Source organism: Lissotriton helveticus, chromosome 5_1 (genome assembly GCF_964261635.1).
Source record: "Lissotriton helveticus chromosome 5_1, aLisHel1.1, whole genome shotgun sequence".
Classification (NCBI taxonomy): Eukaryota; Metazoa; Chordata; class Amphibia; order Caudata; family Salamandridae; genus Lissotriton; species Lissotriton helveticus.
The window spans coordinates 1,986,710,671-1,986,731,380 of NC_136065.1; the positions used below are offsets into that span (position 1 = coordinate 1,986,710,671).

At 43.9% G+C, this 20,710-nt stretch overlaps 1 protein-coding gene across 4 annotated transcripts in view; it reads right to left on the reverse strand.

Moving 5' to 3' along the window:
• RNF225 (ring finger protein 225) overlaps nucleotides 1–20,710 on the reverse strand; it is a 147,219-nt gene that overhangs the window by 23,738 nt on the left and 102,771 nt on the right. Inside the window, exon 1 of one of the 4 annotated variants that reach the window (XM_078645693.1) lies at nucleotides 6,400–6,475. The exons of the other annotated variants lie outside the window; for them this stretch is intronic. Coding sequence (XP_078501819.1) covers nucleotides 6,400–6,419 — 20 coding nt within the window. The 5' untranslated portion in view covers nucleotides 6,420–6,475. Of the gene's footprint in view, nucleotides 1–6,399; nucleotides 6,476–20,710 lie in introns of those variants that run through there. 4 annotated transcript variants of the gene reach the window in all.

Consider the following 20,710-nt stretch of genomic DNA (forward strand, 5'->3'; position numbering starts at 1 on the left):
CAAATATTGGTTTAAGATAAATGGAGTAAATATCAGACTGAACGAAACACATATCTAGTTTGGAAATTCATTTAGCAATGGCTCTAAATTTACCCTAGCAAAGACAGGCCTCCTGGAAAACCCACGTTTGTTCTATGCCATGAGGACTAATCTACAGTTCGCGGAACCACTGACCTGCGCCTGACCCAAGACCACCTCGCTCTCAGGAAGAAGCTCAAGACCTGGCTGTTCGAGCAGTAACGGCACCCCCCCCTCCTAGCGCCTTGAGACCCTACGGGTGAGTAGTGCGCTCTATAAATGTCTTGATTGATTGATTGATTGATGTAACTCTCCAAATATTGCAAACACTCAAGACTTCGCGTAGTGGGGTACCAGCCCAACAGATAAAATTCACCTGCTATTCTGTAATCAAGACGTTAAGCGTCAGAGGAATGCAGGTCAATTTTAACTGGAAGGACAACCACAATACTCAACACAGTAAAATGGGCTACAACATTCCAGACAGTTACAGAAGATCAACAACAGATTGATTCCCATCCAAGCCCTTCAAACTTTACAAAATGAGGCAACAAACCTCACAAAAGAGACACAGGCTTCCTAAAGAAACAAGAGGCGACAGAAACCACACCAGTGGCGATAGAAAGGTGGTGAAATGAGCACTTAAAATTTGGGATTGTGAGGAAAATGTGAGGAGAAATTGCGGTTCTTTACACTGCTGTTTCTCCACACATTTTCCTCTTCATGCCTAATTATAGAAGCTGAAGTGGCTTCCATATAGCTCTTCTTTTAGCTGGCGGGTTCACTAAGGAAAACGTGCGTTCATCAATCATAAAAGTGAACAGCAGCCTGTGAACCAAACCTTCCACGGGCGAATAAAACTGAACACAACCGGTTTAAGTAAGTAGCTATCTGTGTACAGTAGCTAAAAGCTTCAACTTCTAAACATGTTAATACTGTTGAGATTTTAGAAAATTGGCAATAATGACAACAGTGTGGCCTTTAGAACACGAGAGTGATGTTTTGTTCACCTTAAGCTTTCTGTATTTTTTTTTTAAAGGTTAAACTTTGAGATATCAGACGTCATTCAGCGCTTTACCTTCTAATCAGTGCTTTAAATGGAAATGTAAAAGTGCTGGTACTCCCTATCCAGAGTACATGTTTCCTTCTTATAAGTGCCAGCACTCTTCCATTAATGTACTGCAGCAGTCCTGAGAAGTGCTGGTACCCTCCCATTAAATGTATTTTAGCAGTGCCGAGAAGTGCCAGTACTTTCCCACTAAATGTCTTTTTAGCAGTGCTACTAAATGTCTTTTTAGCAGTGCTGAGAAGTGCAGGTACTCTCAATTTCAAATTGTAGTAGTGCAGGTACTGAGTACGGAACAGACTCTGCCCACTTAACGTTCTGCTTCTAATACCTATACGCGTACAGAATGAACTATTTTTCTACTGGGAAGCATGGTTATACTATATAACAGCAATAATAAATAACGCCCGGCGCGCGCCCTAGAGAAGCAAAGATGCTACGCTTCACTTCCTTGTTCTGCGCACGCACAGCACGCTCTTGCGCATGCGCAGACACACGCTTACTGCTTTCTTTCTGCACGTGGTGAATGAGTCCGCTACTTCACCGTGAGCATGGAGGTGTCGCTGCTTCACCCGCCAGAAACTCGCATCTTTCGAAAAAGGTTCAGTTTTCTATAAGTAATGCGCCCCTACATTCTCCGCTCTTGGTGAACGGGAAATACCGCCCGAGTGGGTAATGGGCGAAAAACAAGCGGGTCAGCAGATCAGGTATGAACGGGGGCGTAAATAGTAGTTAAAAGTCCAGCACAATATTTAACCAGAGTCAGGAATACCGAACACAGACAGCTGATGACAACTACATAAGAGGGCATAGACCGATCACAGATCAAACAGACGTGGAGAGCAGCACGAGACCGGATGTGTCGTCAGTGCAACCTTGTGAAGCACGAGGAAGGTAACCTCCTCATATACTGCTCGAGGAATGAGAATCTCAGAACTCCAACTTTTAGGAATTCCACCCCTGGATCACTACCATATATGCAAACATTTTAGAAGTAGAAATAGGGAGATTCTGAAAAAAATAATCGTGAGAATGTATTTTCCCCTATTGCCTTCTATTGAAGCAGTGGCAATTTCAGGCGAGAGCTAGAAAATGTGAGACATTTTATGCTCCAAAATTCGGGACTCTCCCGCCTGAATTGAGTCTAATGGCATGCATAAACTGAACTACCTTCTTAAATCTTAAGGAAGAGTGTCTCACACTGCTGGGAAAATACAGAGTTGGCGGAAAAGGCAGCAGGGCACCGATCAGTTTACAATGCCAAAGACTCGCGAACTATAGAAGGATTGCTAAGCATAGAAACCTGCTTGAAGCCCTGGCACGCAATAAAGCGTATTATATTGTGAAATACATGGGATAGAAAGGGGGCGTGTGCTGCTTTGTTGGCACCAAGCGGGAAGTGAAGGGGATCGAATGACTGTCGTTGGATTCTGGTGATAGAAGGAGGCAGAGAAGTGCAGAGAGCGAGATGGACTGAGAGAAAGTGTTAGGCCACATTTTCTAATGCTGCACAATGCAGCACAGCAGTCAGATTTTTGGCACAGCGTTGTGCAAGAGGGAAAATGAAGCGCAGAACCGTATTCATTAAGGGTAACTAGATGCGCACTTCCCCTGTGCTGGCACCCACGGTGCAGAGGTGATTGGGCACTGTCTAGCATAGGATTTGTACTGGAAGGATACATTTCCAATACAAACTGCAAAGAATCCCACACATCGGACGTGTGTTATACACTGCAGCCCACATACATGCATTATTTTTTTTAGAAATAAACAGATTACCCCTTGTTTGCACTCTCTTCAAGTAGGCAATAGTTTAGGACTCAGAGCCCAATCTGACTTTCTTAGCAGATCAACCTTTTTGTCAAAACCTATGGATGTTTGCACTGATCCAACCCAGTAACTGCCCATTGGCGTGATGCTCATTGCTCACACGGGCACAGTATATAATAAAAAATATAAACACTGAAAAAACTTTTAAGGGGAAATTGTGGCTCTTTACTCAATTGAAAAAAATAAAATTTCTTGTAAAAATCTATTGAAATCCCCCTAGAAAAAATCACTTAAAGAGCTTTATTGTTATGATGAAAAGCTTGAAATGTGCCTCTTATTATAAGCTACACTGCCATAACTTACCTCGTATGTACTGCTCATAACCGTACACATATCACTGATGACATCACAAATGTTATGACCAATAACAAATCAAGGTGATATAGTGGAGAAGCCCTCTTCACAGGGTGAGGTGAAAACCCAGATGTTGTACCCGGAATGTGTTGGGCATAGCCAGGGAAGGAGTACAGTGAACAGTGGGGAAAGGAAACAGTACTGGAATTCACTGTATGTCCTGCATATAGAGCTCACCGGGTACTGGTGAAGGTAGATAGAGAATTTCAATTTGACGGATCGTTCAAAGGCCAGGCACTGCACCTAGAGCTCACTGGACACTACTGAAGGTAGAAAGAGGGGTTCTAATTCAAGGGGCGAGGCTAAAGGCCAGCCACTGCACCTAGTACTCACTGTCAAAAGGCAGAGGAACCTGAACTACTTGAATGGCCAGGCTAAAGGCCGGGCCTCGCACCCAGAGCTCAGTAGACTCGGTTAAAGGAAGGAGAAGGGTCCTACTTGAAGGGTAGGGACAGAGGCGCAGCACTGCACCCAGAGCTCTTAGTCACTATTAAAGGTAGAAGGAGGGGTCCCGTTTGAAGGGTTGGGCCAAAGGCCTGGCCCAGCTCTCAAAACGCACTGGGTAAGACTGGTCCTGCTTGAAGAGTCAGTCCAAAGGCCAGTGCTCACACCCAGAAACCACTGAACATTTTCAAAGGCATCAGGAGGGGACCTTCTTGAAGGGTGTGGCCAAAGGCCGGCTCCTACATCTTGAACCCACCAGACACAGTTGAAGTCTATGTGCAGTTGGTGTAAAGTCTCAGAGGGTGGAGTGTGGGACTTGTACCCAGGCCACACATGCTTAGCGCTCTCTGTGTCTAAGGGCGATGAGTGCAGTCCCTGTACAGTGCTACTAACTTTACAAAATGAGACAACAGACCTCACGAGGGAGACACAGGCTTCCTATAGAAGGAAGAGGACACAAAAACCAGGGAGACGCAGGCTTCCTACAGAAGGAAGAGGACACAAAAAACACACCATCGGTATTGTGAGATCTGGGTGCAGTACCTTTTCACAATTTGCTCAAAAATCATACAAGGTCAGTGCCTGTTACTGTTGTATAAGACCAATGGTAAGGTGACATGTGAGTCACCTCACTCTCGTAGCACTGGTGATATTATATCTGACGTCATTAACGGTGTATTGTAGGGGGGGTCATGGTTGCATTGCTAACCTGTTAGATATCGGTGTCTTTTTATGTTCTTCATTATGACCATAGCGCCTTCAACTAAAGTCCATTAAGTGAATTCCGGTGGGGGCTATTTCGTTTTCTGTCATAAGAACTATAATAAAAGATTTTTAGTGAATATAGGAACATATTTCCAGCGGGTGGCAAGTTCCCACGCTCTACGTGCAGAGGACAGTTGCCATGTGTCATACAATGGACTTAACCATACAGGGGCGCAGGGCTTTCAGAGCATGACACAATCATAACTGCCAAATTTCAGTGTTTTGGAATTGTCACTGTAATGTCACATGATGTATATTCATGTGATCTTTATATTCAAGTCAATAAAAACGTTATTTCGGTCAATATGACCTTAAAAGTACAAATAACAATACATGCAGATACGTTCAAAACTACAAGGCGAGTTAGATGCATGTAGTAAGAAACAATTGATTAAAACAGAAGTAGGCATTGCTTTACATACGAGTTTGTAGTTGGAGATTGCCTGTGACAGTTTTAAGATGCCCTCTAGTCAAGTTGCTTCACCAAAAGATAATCACATCAAGTATAGCAATGGATTGATCACGGCAGGGGACAGTACTTCACATTTGAAAGTGCATAGTGCAGGGTAAATAAATATATATTTTTAAAAATCAGTTTATCCTAAAACATAATCACAGATGCTACACATAAAACATTTGATTAAAAAGGTGGTAGGCATACCTGGCACCCGTGTTTGTAGATGGGTATTGCCTGCCACAATTCTGAGGTGCCCACAATTCAGGTTACTTCACCAAAGGATAATCACATCTGATATAGCATTAATTTGCTCATGGCAGGAGACCGTACTGGCATTTAAAAGTGCATAATGCATGGTGAATAAATAGTTAAAAAGTTAATTTCTCCTACAGCATGGTTACAAATAAAGCAGACGTAACTCGAATACAGCTAATCATTGGGCAATAGGACCTGGATGTAAAAAAAAAAATCAGTGGTTGCATACTTTTGCGGATAGTTGGTGATATAAAGGGGTCCTAGAAGGAACCCCATTTCGTTTGTGCAGAGCCATGATCTATACTTTTGAAGATGGTTTTAAGAGTGCTCTGTGGGTACACCACATAGAGAATAGGAAACCTGCTACTGAGTAAACTGTCTGGATGCTACAGTCATGTTTCAGTATCCTGCCTCAGAGCAGCACCTAGTTCCTATGTTTCTACAAATCTGTACCAACCATCGTTTTCTTGCGTTATGATAACCAGGGCAGCTGAAGAACACATGGAGGACTGACTCTACAGGGCAGTCGCATGCCGGGCAGTTTAAGACTTGCAGACCACCCCACTTGTGTGTGAAAGAGCGAAAAGGCAAGGCCCCATATCTAAATTGTAGTTAGAGCTTTCTAGCAGCTTTATATTACATCCAGGTCGGTGATACCACTGCCTCTCTTAGGTAAACATTGTAAGAGCTTATTTCATGAGTTAAAATTGATTGCGCCATGTTTGGGCTTGGGGGAGGGGCAAACGTTAATGTGAGGAAGTCAAAAGAACTGCTCATGATCATGCACATGACATCACTAATGGCGTCATTGTGACATCAATCAAATTGCGATATGGCAGATTGTGAGAGACAACAATAAAGGGCCTGGCTGTAGGCTGTGCCTTGTACTCGCTATGCATAATTTGTTCAGCTGTCTATGGGCAATGTTAGGCAAACAGCGCAGCTGCAACAAAGAAAGACTGAAATACTGCTAAAGGGCAATACACATTAAATTACAATAAATCGAAACATGAAAGGAAAAAACACCTTAAATTAGGATTACAGTAAACTCAACTACAATATCACCCACACATTAAAAAAACTCCATCTCATAATCACAATTAAATGAATTCCATTAGAAGGACTGGCCTACAACCCACAAGCAGGGAAAATGAAAGGTCGTTGGCAAAGTACCAACACCTTTGGTACATAAACAGACACACAGACTTACTTGGAAACATTTGGAAACATCAATACAATGTCCACAGACCATTTTGAGGAATGAGATTTCCAGAACTAGAAGAGCACCCAGATCCCCAAATCAGGGTAGAAAGATGCTGTACAAAGGCCACATGACACCACATAGGTTCAGAAGGCAGCTAAGATTAGCCAGACACGCCTCTCTAGAGCAAAAGCCAGGTCAGCCCTGCATAGTGATGCACTCAGTTTTTTCCCATAACCTGTGGTTACACCCTGGTGTTGACTACAACTAGAAGATGACGCAAATCTGAAAGCCTGAATTTGACTCATTAGGTAAGTTTTCAAAGAGTTACCTAGAAATGCGGTGGCCCGAGCCCTGAGAGGAACGCCTGCGTAAATGACAGTATGGAATGCAGCACGGCGAGGTTGGGAACAGGCTGTGTGAGCGGAGGAATCTCGCCACCAGCACAATGAAATGTCATCCATAACTCTCTTTTTTCTACATAGGGACTTAGAGTAACCCACGCAGACTTACAGAAGCCAGTCTGTAAGTAGAGAATCATAAAATTACATGTGTACCGTGTATATTACGGCAGATGTGGTATTTAAAACCTAACCACAGTTTGAGATGTCTGGTTTTCTAGGAACTGGGGTTAGTATATTGTGTTTTGCTAAAAACTGCAGGAGGACTGGAATGAGCCTGTCTCTATCCAGCTAGATCTCCCCTGGAGGATCCAGCAGAGCTCGCCTTTCTGAGAACAAGAACAGATCGCTGCTGCGAGAGCCACCTGACCTCCCCTCTCTGTGATATCCACCAGCGATGACCTCTCTGATATCCAGCAGAGATCGCTTCTGCAAGATCCTGCAAAGATCACCTCTCTGTGTGAACTTGCAAAGATTGCCTTTGTGAGATCAAGCAGGGATTGCCTTTGTGAGATCAAGCAGAGATTGCCTCTGTGAGATCCACCAGAGATCACCTCTGTGCAATCCACAAAGATACTTCTGGGAGATCCAGGAGAGTTTGCCTCTCTATGGATCCTGCAGCTATTGATTTTCTGTGACCCCGTTTCCTTGCTGAAGAACGCTTGAGTAGCTTAGTCAGTGAGATCCGGGGGTGGGAGGGGTGAATTTCAAATTGCCCTACTAAAAAAGCAGTGGGCTGCAGAGTGGAGAGGTGAGATTAACAAGGTTTAGGATGAACTTTGTACATGAGGAATAGGGTCAGGACTGATTTGCTATAGGTGTGCCTCTGTCTAGAGTGGCACAGTGGGTGAAAAAACAATTGGTTGGAATGCTATCCTGAGAATTTGTCAGTGGTTAGAATATTTGCAAGCAATCACATTTGGGTGTTTGATTGCCGGTAGTTCGCCTGGGAACCTGAAACTGATGCAGCTTTCCAAGCCTACTGCTGCCAATGCTTGTGAATTCCAAAAAGTAGTACATCTACATGGATGCAGATTTACTACTTCTTTAGTAAACTGGTCACTATATATACATTTAAAATTCTGATCCAAAAACTGAACACACTAAAACCGCTTAAGTGAAATGGGAATGATGGGGGGGAAAGGAAACAGGCATAGCAGACCTAAATCAGGGCCCCCAGACCCAACTACCAGACCAAGAATGCATTTGAGCGGTATCACACCCCAAATACCCCCGCTGAAGCTACGCCTCTGCCCGTCCCACCTAGGCCTAGTAGTTCTCCCTGGGGATTCATGACTCCGGTCACGTACAACACAACAGCCTGGAGACCCTGCATTGGAATCAGTTGTTTTAAATGAATTTTCAATGCACACATTCTTTTTTGTCTACTTCTACAAGAAGCCATGATTGTGGAGAGTTATCAAATTGGTGCATGTGAGCTGAGTTCACTATTTCTAGTCCTTACCTTTTTCAAACCATTTTATCACGTGACTGATGGCCCTATGAATTAAGCCTGAGTTGTAGGGTGCGTAGGCAAATTAATAGGGCAAGCCGAGCCATGGGTCTGACTTGGCTCAAAGAGTCCGTGCAGGAACAAACCCAAGAAAATGTTTGGCTTGCATATCGTGCAAACATTTTTATACTATATCTTCAAAGTTCATAAAAGCGTATCTTTTTATCATATAGAACTGTTTAATTGTAATACTTCAGAATATATCACTGCATAGACAGACATTTATTAAAAGTGATAGTTTTTAGAAACAGTCAAGGCTCGTCCCCCAACAACAATGCCATTAGTGCATAAAGAGGCAAGTCAGTAGTTATGTAAACCTTAAATATGGCCAAGATTCTTATTATAGGTGGAGCGACATTATAGTCTATTAAATCAAAAATAATAGGTGCTTGTGCAGCGCACATCCTGAACTCAGTATTTAAATGGGTGCTCATAAGTTATAATAAAGAAAAAGGAGGCTCTGTGAAATAAAATATATGCCTAGGATCACACAATTTGAACAAGCAGTTAATCCAATATTGTTTCAAGGTTATCTGGTTTTACATTTTGAAAATCAGCCACCATATGGTATCTGTGCCTCTCTCTCTATCTCTCGCTCTCTCTCTCTCTCTCTCCCGTCTCTCCCTCCCTTTCTCGCTCGCTCTCTCTCTGTCTCTAGCTCCCTCTTCCCCGATTACATCAAAGGTCACTGTTTTGTCTTTTATTCTTGTCTCATGATGAGAAAATCTGGCACCGAGATAGCAGTCCTGATTTAGGGTCCCCAGGCCCAACTCAACACATACATACATATATATATATATATACATACATATATATATATATATATATATATATATATATATATATATATATATATATTCACTGAAAAAACCATAGGTTATAGACCATATATAGTTAGGAATTAGCATTTACAAAACCTTGAAAATTCACTGAAAAAACCATAGGTTATAGACCATATATAGTTAGGAATTAGCATTTAAAAAACCTTATTTTACTCACACAAAACCATTGAAATTCCATATATAGTTAGTTGCACTAACTATATATTGCGCACCCGCAATCCACTGCTGATCATGTCACATATTACATCATTCATGACATGGTCAGTGACATCACTGATGACATCACTGATGACAACATCCAGTGATTATGTGTTTCTGTAAAGTTTAAATATGTTTTACATATTGAAGAATGAGTGGATGTATAAGTGTCTGAATGAAGGTTTTAGTAGGTGCGTGATTGACTGTATGAGTGAGTGATTAAATGCGTCTTACTGAATGCACGGGTTAGTGACTAAACTGTCTGAAAGTGTGCATCAGTATGTCTGTTGTTGTGCAAGCTGCTTCATGTGTTGATCAGTAGCTATATAAGTAGCTATATGGGTTATTGATTGGTTGCACAAGTATTTGTATGGGAGACTGAGTGTGTGTATGGCTGGCTGGGAGGTGTGTGACTCTGTGCAGATCAATGTGTACTTGTATCAGTGATTCTATAAGAGAGTAAGTATGTGTTAGTATATGTTTAAAAAATGTAAGGTGTTCTGTGTTTAACTGTATAGATGAGAAAATGGAAGTGTGATTGATTCTTTTCAGGACTGACTAGGTGTGTGAGTAACTCCATGGATGAGTGGCAGAGTGTGAGTGTCTGTATAGGTGTATGAGTGCATATGATAGTGTTGTCAAGATGAGTGATTGTATGTATGAATGATTGTATGAGTGAATGTGTGTGTAGACATAGGAATCAGTGAGTGCGTATGTAGTAACTAGTATTGGTGTGTCAATGGTTTCAAAAATTATACTCTGTATTTAACACTGGGTGTAACGGAGGTTATATTAGAGTGTGAGGAGATGCATTGTATTATCACATGAATGATATCATCAGTGATGTGATCATTGATGTCAAGTGAGATGTCATCAGTGATGTCATTTGAGATGTCATCAGTGATGTCATCAGTGATGTCACTGACCATGTCATGAATGATGTAATATGTGACATGATCAGCAGTGGATTGCGGGTGCGCAATATATAGTTAGTGCAACTAACTATATATGGAATTTCAATGGTTTTGTGTGAGTAAAATAAGGTTTTTTAAATGCTAATTCCTAACTATATATGGTCTATAACCTATGGTTTTTTCAGTGAATTTTCAAGGTTTTGTAAATGCTAATTCCTAACTATATATGGTCTATAACCTATGGTTTTTTCAGTGAATTTCAATGGTTTTTTAATAGCAAATATCATAAGCTGTCGAATGTCAAGTACGTGGTAAGTGAAAACATTTTCGTGTTTATGCACACTGATCTGCTTTGAATGGTGCCCCCCCCCCCCTCATTTCTATTAGGAGTACTCTCTCTTTGCAGATAGTGAAAGGTAGTTAACGCAGGCCTTTGCCCCCGTTGTAATCCGTCGTGCCTGCTTCTCTCTCCATTTGATTGATTGTTATCCAAGTATTTACTGTTTTAGAATTAGTTCTCTTTGGTTCATTCTCTATTTACAAACAAACACAGAGTCGCAATACTCTGTTTAGTCTTTGCAGATAACGAAAAATCGTGTAAAAAAAAAGAAAAGGAATCGAGCAAAATCAGTAGGCCACTAATGGGATCTCTTTTTGACCTCGCTAAAATAGAAACATTAGGAACAACCCCTCATGACAAATACAAAACTAGTGAGATGAACTGAACTCCACACAATGATGGCTGCAAAGCAGCTCGGCTCCGCCACCCACCCCGCCCAAAATAACGATAAAGAGCGGCTGCCATGATTGGTTGCGGAATGGCCACGACGGAGCTACGAAATGATGCTGCTCTCATGCTAACCCCAGCTTCAGTCTGAAACATCCAGAAACACTGTAGACTACCAATTCGATCAGTTCCGGTAGCGCCCCAATGTAACCCGGTAGAGAAGAACTAGCCCTCCCCTCTTTCACTGATGGTTCTTGTTGCCTGTCCCTTCTGTTCTCATTTAACAGAACTATTTAGCCTGCTGAAAGGGGTTGTGTTCCGACCGCTGGTTGGTGGAGACATTTTGACTATATTCTGGACCTGCGTTGTCGCGTAATGCGTCATATGACGCGCCGCGTTAGCGCATCCGGAAGTCATCCGGGGCGCGCAGCGCGTAACGTAAGCATAACAAGTCATGTGACTTGTTAATAAAACTTTTCATTGGTTCATTTTACTTTTCTTATTGTAATGATGAAAGGCTTGGTCATATGACCTAAAAATTACGCTTTTCATTACTTCCGAACATTATTTTTTCTTAAATATATGTTATAATGTTCCAGGCTAATGTACTTTCCCGGAAATTTTACAACTGTCCTGCAAGTAAAATATATTCTTTTTTCGAGAAAAAGAGCGTTTCTTCGTCCCATGATGGAGCCGTTGAGCAAAAGAGGGTCGACCTGCTGTCTTAGTCGCCGATACGCCTGAATATGAGATTCTTATCGATCACTTTATGTTGCAGGAATAGAAAACACAACAGCCCTTGACCATTTATCTTTACTGCGTTCCTTCGTATTATACCTTTTACCCTTCATGTAATTGGTCTGCTTTATTTCACTTGCCTTTTAATGATTCTAAAACAGTGACTATTATTACAAACTTTACCAATGTATATACTACTACCATGTTTTCTTTTAAAAACCTTTATTGTGAAAATTTCATTATACAAATACGAGCCTATAACCACGTGGGCCGGCCACGGAGCAAACTGTAATCGTATGTGATGAGTAGACATTTACACTGTAGAGGAACGTAACGGGCGGGCCATTAGGTTGCAAGAACTAAGGTGTCTAACAGTTACGGAATCGGTGGACGTACATTTTATAATTAAAATACGACAGGGCCAGTTACAATAAAATTATCTAGATATACATTTGCGGGCAAGTACCATGGGTGACGTTAATTCGAACTTTCAACAGTACAGTAATCAATAACACATCAGAACTTAATATCAATAGGGATGTCGAAATATTCAATCAATTCTCGTCCCCGCCCGCCATGTGCTTCAAAACTGCATACGTATCTCGTGATTTCAAGGTTCTGCAACCAGTACACAACAAGGAGTTACGAGTCCCATTTATTCCGGCGCCATTTTGGGCGAGGACGGGCAGGTCCAGGATATAGTCAAAATGTCTCTACCAACCATCGACTATGATGATGTTCATATGCTGTATTTATTAGAGTAACACTCATCTGTGCACATGAAATTAATTTGCCACAATCTAAACATGTCATTTTAATCTTTCCAAAGTTCTTCTAAATATTTGGAACCGTTTCCCTTGCCTCTGAAGCTCTCAGTGCCACTTCTTTGATGAATGTACTAGCAGGTCAGGGGTTCTCCTCCAAATCTCTCTTTTATGCAGCACTATAATTAATTGGTGCCACCTCTCCATATGACGATGCATGGTATAGTTACCACAACTATATTTTTTTTCGGTTCCTCTGGAGAGTTCATCGTGGCAGATGAAGCGTGTAACGTACCGGGCATTTACCTTTTTTTGCATGTACAGGAAAGGAAAAAAAAATCGAGCGTCCGAGTTCTAAGGTGTCCCAGGGCCATTTTAGTGGAGGACATGATACAGCGATAATGCCCTGGATAAGGACACTTCCTTCGGGCACCCCACGCCGTCTTTCGGCGCAGCATTGTAGGATGGCCACACCAGTGCGGCAACTTGCTAGACACCACCTCGGTGCCATCCGGATCTCGGCGCCCCACTGCAGATGAACTGCCTCCACATGGAGAAGCGGGAGAGGCTCGTTTGCGCCGCCTCCCCCCCCCCCTTCGGGCACCCCACGCCGACTTTCGGCGCAGCATTGTAGGATGGCCACACCAGTGCGGCAACTTGCTGGACACCACCTCGGTGCCAACCGAATCTCAGCGCCTTGTGTTGTCTTCCATTCCGAAAATATTGTTGGCAGCATTTTGAAAGGAAAGACAAACAGCCGTTTGTGGCCCTCACTACACCGTTCTCCTAGTGAGTCTCACATTGTTACATTTAGGAAGAATGTTGAAGAGTAGTATGTTGAAAATCTGAAGCCATTGTTATACAAACTCTCAACCAGCCTTGGATGGAAAAATCCTGAAGAATGTACAAACTGAAAACCAGTTTTTCTCTGTATAGCATCAGCAGCAACGCTTGAGTCAGCTTTGTGTGAAGCCGCCATTTTGATTCAATCAATAGCGTCCCCCTGCACACATTCAGGGACCTGGTCGTGTCTTCAGGTCAAACGGATTGTGGGACAAGATGCACAAAGGAAAAGGAAAAAAGTTCCGCCGGACCCCGGGAGGTGGCCGCCTATGTCATGGGCGATCTTAGGCCACACCAGGGCAATAGTGAAGCTGCAGCAGGTGCAAATAAGCTTCAGACAGTGTTACAAGCGCTGCTCAGAACTCTCAACTATGACACCACCTCGGTGCCATCCGGATCTTGGCGCCTTGTGCTGGTTCCGGCCTATTCACACATCGGTCCGCTACTGACGCCACCTCACAGGCCAACGGGGCACCCCACGCCGACTTTCGGCGCAGCATTGTAGGATGGCCACACCAGTGCGGCAAATTGCTGGACACCACCTCGGTGCCATCCAGATCTCGGCGCGTTGTGCTGCCTTCGGCCTATTCGCCACAAGTGCGCACGCAACTCAGCTGCATAGCGAGTGAAACACCAAGGGGCGCCCCACTGCAGCCGAGGAACCTCCATCTTGGGGGCGACGCACAGCATCACATTGCTTTCCAATGCAGTCAGATCCTCAAACAGCCCCCACTGACTGACGCGAACTCACAGGCCAACGGGGCGCCCCACGCCGACTTTCGGCGCAGCATTGTAGGATGGCCACACCAGTGCGGCAAGTTGCTGGACACCACCTCGGTGCCATCCGGATCTTGGCGCGTTGTGCTGCCTTTGGCCCCATTCGCACATCAGTCCGCTACTGACGCCATCTCACAGGCTAATGGGGCGCCCCACGCCGACTTTCAGCATTGTAGGATGACCACACCAGTACAGCAACTTGCTAGACATCACCTCGGTGCCATCCGGATCTCGGCGCCCCACTGCAGATGAAGTGCCTCTCAACTATGAAACCACCACTGTGACATCCGGATCTTGGCGCGTTGTGCTGCCTTCGGCCTATTCGCACATCGGTCCGCTACTGAGGCCATCTCACAGGCTAATAGGGCGCCCCACGCCGAGTTTCAGCATTGTAGGATGACCACACCAGTGCAGCAACTTGCTAGACATCACCTCGGTGCCATCCGAATCTTGGCATCTCAACGCCTAGTGGTATCTTCCATACAGAAAATATTGTTACGCTACCTTTGGCCCCATTCGCACATCAGTCCGCAACTTAGACATCACCTCGGTGCCATCCGGATCTTGGCATCTCAGCGCCTTGTGGTGTCAGTCAGAAAATATTGTTGCGCTGCCTTTGGCCCCATTCGCACATCAGTCCGCTACTGACACCATCTCACAGGCCAACAGGGCGCCCCACGCCGACTTTCAGCATTGTAGGATGGCCACACCAGTGCGGCAACTTACTAGACACCACCTCGGTGCCATCCGGATCTTGGCGCGTTGTGCTGCCTTCGGCCTATTCGCACATCGGTCCGCTACTGACGCAAACTCACAGGCCAACGGGGCGCCCCACGCCGACTTTCAACATTGTAGGATGGCCACACCAGTGCTGCAACTTGCTGGACACCACCTCGGTGCCATCCGGATCTTGGCGCGCTGTGTTGCCTTCGGCCTATTCGCACATCGGTCCGCTACTGACGCCGCCTCACGTGCCAACGTATTTTCTCCGCATTTTATACCCTATGCCGCATAACAGGTCATGTGACTTGTTTATAAAACTTTTCATTGGTTCATTTTACTTTTGGTTTCCTAATGATGGAAGGCTTGATCATATGACCTAAAAACAACACTTTTCATTGGATGAAAACTTTTTTTTTTTCCAAACGATGAAAGCCCCACCTTGTTTCTGGATGTTTCAGACTGAAGCTGGCGTCAGCATGAGAGCACCACCATCTCGTAGCTCCGTCGTAGTCATTCCGCGAGCAATCATGGCAGCCGCTCCCCACCAGAAGCCTGCAGGAGTCGGGGCCCCCAAAACTTTTGATGAATTCTCAAGGCGGAGGGGACGCTTTCGAGAATGGGGTCCAAGACCTAGCAGACAAGCGTCCGATTTCCAAGGTGTCCCAGGGCCATTTCAGTGGACCAGGCCCAAAAAGGAAAGAGCCTGCCGCCATTTTGAGAGTCCTGTGACAGCCGCCTATCGCTGCACCGCAAGAGTGGGCGCAACTCAGCTGAATTGCGGCTTTTGACACAGTGGACCAAAAACGGACGGAATGGCAACTGAAACGGTAAAGGGGCGCCCCACTACAACAGATGACACTCCACCTGGAGAGGCCCGTTCACGCCGCCTCCCCCGGGGCGCCCCACGCCGTTATTCGGAGCAGCATTGTAGGATACCAAAACCAGTGCGGCAACTTACTGGACATCACCTTGGTGCCATCGTTCTGCTGCCTTGGAACTATTCGCACAACAGTTTGCTACTGAAGACCCACCCCCCGCGACGCCCCACGCCGTTATTTGCTGGGTGGCAACTTACTAGACATCACTTTCGTGTCATCTAGATTTCAGCGCGTTCTGCTGCCTTGGAACTATTCGCACAACAGTTTGCTACTGATGACCCGCCCCACGCCGGAAATCTGGACGTTGTGCTGCGTTGGGACTATTCGCACAGCCGACCGCTACTTCGTTGTTTTTCCCTAAAAATGTTTATATGTTATTACTATTTTTGTTTTCTTGTATATATTTATAAATTATTAAAGTTTTATAATCTTACTACTTTGTCGGAGTGCTATATATTTTTAATGTGACACATAATTGTAAAAACTTTGATGTACAAAGAGTCATCCCTGGAATCTTCCGCTTCACGCTCGGTCCCCTCCCCAATCACAATACAGGATGGTTTTCAGATAATAGCAACGCTTCTGCTGTGACGGATCTCATCGAGTGTGGGCCTTGATCTACTATAACTCCTTTGAAGAGGGGTGAATCTTTACAGCTGTGGCCATAAACTACATCTGCAGGACTAGCTGATACCCTAGGACCAGCCTGGACAATCGGACACAGAGGAAAAGGAGTGTCAGAGGGTGCAGTAGTGAATAGGGCGAAAGGGAGGTGTCGGGCGGGCACAGGGTGTGATTCTCAGGAAAGAGCAGCGCAGATGGGGGGAGGTTTATTACCCATGCATAAGACAGAGAGCGGGGGTGACCACTGCCTGGGGGAGATGCTTGCGAGGGTGGGGAGCCATGCTAAGGATCGACAGCGTGCACAGAGTGGGTCTGGTCAAGGCATCTAAAATGGCTGCCGTGCACGACAAAAGTGTGGCATTTGAAAAAAGACAAGATGGCGCAGACAATGTTTTTCAACACTTCCTGATTTCCTTCGAATCGAACGTTAACAGACGTTGGGGCATATTACCAAAGTTAAGCGATATTTATCCCTAACGATGCATTGCAAAGATTTTTTTACCGTCAGAAATTATCGCAGATAAACCTTGCTATTATCAAAGTTTATCGCAAATACGATAAAAACCGACCGCAATGCATTAATATCGCTGAAAACTCAGCGATATTCATGCATTACCGAGCTAATCCTCTTAGCCATGTTATCCACCTCCCATAGGATAACATGGCTAAGAACTGCTCAGGGCAGCTATTACTTTTTGGAGATATTCGCGCTTATCTCGAATATTTCCAAAAGTTGATAATAGGAGATAGCGATGTTAGCGACTGTTTCCAGTCGCTAACATCTTGGCATGCCCACTTTGCATGTCATTAGTGATAAATATCACTCACATGCAAAGTGGGGCCCAAGATGGTCGCTATCTCCTACTAGCCGTCGCTAACTGGTGTTAGCAACAGCTAGGTAATACAGATATAATTTTATCTCCGCGAAGCGGAGCGCTGTTACAGATATATATCTTGTTTTTGAACGTTAATTTCTCAAAATGCACTGAAGCACATATATTGAGACCTAGCAAAGGCACATCGGGCTACCAGTCCCTAATATTTTACCAAGTTTCGTGCAAATCCATTCAGCCGTTCGATTATTATTATTATTTATTTTTTTTGCCCCGCGGGGCCCTTTTAAAACCTCCACATCAAACCTAGGGGATCAGCGAGGATCTACTATGCCCCCTTATGGTCATTTGCCCCTTCGCTTTGGCCTCCTCTTGTCTCTCGATCCTACCGAGAGACAAGATGGCGGCCGCTACGGACTGTTTGGAATGTTTACAGACACCGGAGAGCCAATCAGCTTCGCTTCGCAAAGCTCCGTAACGCGAAAAGTACGCGAAGCGGTGCGCTGTTACAGATATATATCTTTTTTTGAACGTTAATTTCTCAAAATCCACTGAAGCACATATATTGAGACCTAGCAAAGGCACATCGGGCTACCAGTCCCTACAATTTTGCCAAGTTTCGTGCAAATCCATTCAGCCGTAAGATTATTATTATAATTTTTTTTTTTTGCCCCGCGGGGCCCTTTTAAAACCTCCACATCAAACCTAGGGGGTCAGCGAGGATCTACTATTCCCCCTTATGGTCATTTGCCCCTTCGCTTTGGCCTCCTCTTGTCTCTCGATCCTACCGAGAGACAAGATGGCGGCCACTACGGACTGTTTGCGGCCACTACGGACTGTTTGGAATGTTGACAGACGCCGGAGAACCAATCAGCTTCGCTTCACAAAGCTCCGTTGCGCGAAAAGTACGCGTCCTAGGCCGCTGCCCGGTCCGCGCTTACAGATATATATCTTTTTTTAAACGTTAATTTCTCAAAATCCACTGGAGCACATATATTGAGACCTACAAAAGGCACATCGGGCTACCAGTCCCTACAATTTTGCCAAGTTTCGTGCAAATCCATTCAGCCGTTCGGGCTAAAAGTGAGGCCAACCGCCCTATGGAAATTAACATGGGAAAAACGCGTTTTGGGACCCCCCTTTTTTCTCGGCCCCCCCTTGACGAACCCCCCCCAAATTTTCAAAGGCTGCTCAGAAACAAAATGTGCCATTTTCCTGAAAATTGCAGCCAATTCCGTCCACAAACGGCAAAGTTATTAGACATAGAATTTTCAAAAATCCCATAGAGAAAAAATCCTAACTATATATACCTACTGGCGACCGCCAGTAGGTAATATATATATATATACACATATATATACATATTGTATATATATAAACATATTGTAACACAATCCTTCAGTTAAAAGAAAAACAGGACGCACTCCGGCAGTCTCAACAGCATGCGTTATTTAATCTTCACCATATTTCATTTTCAGGACAAAAAGCGAGTGATCTACACGTTTCGGTATCCCTGATATCGTGACCAAGGTATCAGGGATACAGAAACACGTAGATCACTCGCTTTTTGTCCTGAAAATGAAATATGGTGAAGATTAAATAACGCATGCTGTTGAGACTGCCGGAGTGCGTCCCGTTGTTCTTCTAACTGAAGGATTGTGTTACAATATAGGAAGCGGCGTGGTTCTGCCGCAGAGAGCCGCACCCATGGTGGGCGCTGCAACTCTTGGTGAATCTGAACCGACGTGGAGTGATATATATATATATATATATTGTAAATACCTACTGGTGACCACCAATAGGTAATATATATACGTTTGTGCAGAGCCATGATCTATACTTTTGAAGATGGTTTTAAGAGTGCTCTGTGGGTACACCACATAGAGAATAGGAAACCTGCTACTGAGTAAACTGTCTGGATGCTACAGTCATGTTTCAGTATCCTGCCTCAGAGCAGCACCTAGTTCCTAGGTTTCTACAAATCTGTACCAACCATCGTTTTCTTGCGTTATGATAACCAGGGCAGCTGAAGAACACATGGAGGACTGACTCTACAGGGCAGTCGCATGCCGGGCAGTTTAAGACTTGCAGACCACCCCACTTGTGTGTGAAAGAGCGAAAAGGCAAGTCCCCATATCTAAATTGTAGTTAGAGCTTTCTAGCAGCTTTATATTACATCCAGGTTGGTGATACCACTGCCTCTCTTAGGTAAACATTGTAAGAGCTTATTTCATGAGTTAAAAGTGATTGCGCCATGTTTGGGCTTGAGGGAGGGGCAAACGTTAATTAATCTACTTGCGTGCTATGGGTTGGATTTCATCCCGGATAACATCAGGGGGGGTGACAGGTTGAAAAAACTACGGAGGCTGGAATCCAGGTATATTATCGACCTCCACACAAAAACACCTTGGGGGTTGAACAGTGGCGAAGACCTTATGGTTCACATAGGTGTATAACATGCATAACATCTAGGTTACTAATACATTTGGTGTAGACGGTCGTATAATACTAGCAGTTGTGTATATCAATAACTGTAATAACATCGGGATACACACAGTTGCAAAATAGTAATATAACACACAATAGTTCAACATTGTATGATATATGGCGGGCCTGATAGTAAGTGAGCACCTGTATATATGTGAATAAACCAATGTACAGGTAACATCAATGTATATATGTATATAGGTTAGGACAACAATCACAATGGTTGGTGGTAGAATGTAGTGTCTTTTGATTCTTGAATTTCATAGTGACCACTGTTACATTTGTTATATATACATTTTTTCAATCCTTCGGTTTGATTCAAATTATGGTTGGCTAATCTATCATCGAATATTCTATAAACCAAAAAGGGATAGATAACAGAGTAACTATGACACATCTGTAATTCTGTAAATATGCTAATGCAATGACATGACTTTTCTCTTCATACAATATGACACATATGAGCTTTTGAATCTAATGGAGCTATTGTAAATGTCATTGTATATTGTAATTGTAAATATTAGCGGGTTGAGATAATATGATTAACAGATATGAGTAGTGGCTCAAGAAGGACAATTGCCGATACACGGCTGAATTGTGACAATGTGAACATTGAGTAATTAGGCTACCCGTAAATATTTCGAGTGGCATGAGAGGAATGTGGTAAACTATATGTGACACATTTACCCTTCTTTCACTCTGTTCTCTTTAGTGGTTAGTTGTATGTTTATACATATGCTGACATACAAGGAGTTGATTACAACGTTGTTTAATGTTTGTTTATTAGCCACTCCAAGATGGCGCTGGTGAGTGTCAGCACACCATCAGTCCTTCTTCCACTACACTAAATAATGTTTAAAAACAAGACGATGGTCAGTGGCTACTGACATCGAAAAAGGCTGTTTGCCGAAACGCGAGGGCGTCTGTCTTGTCTGTTGTACCATTAAAGCAACCTGAATGAACTGAGCCTGGGAGTGCGGATATTTCTTACACAAACTGAGAAATTGGAGCTTCATATATATATATATATATATTAACATGGAGAAAACGAGTTTTGG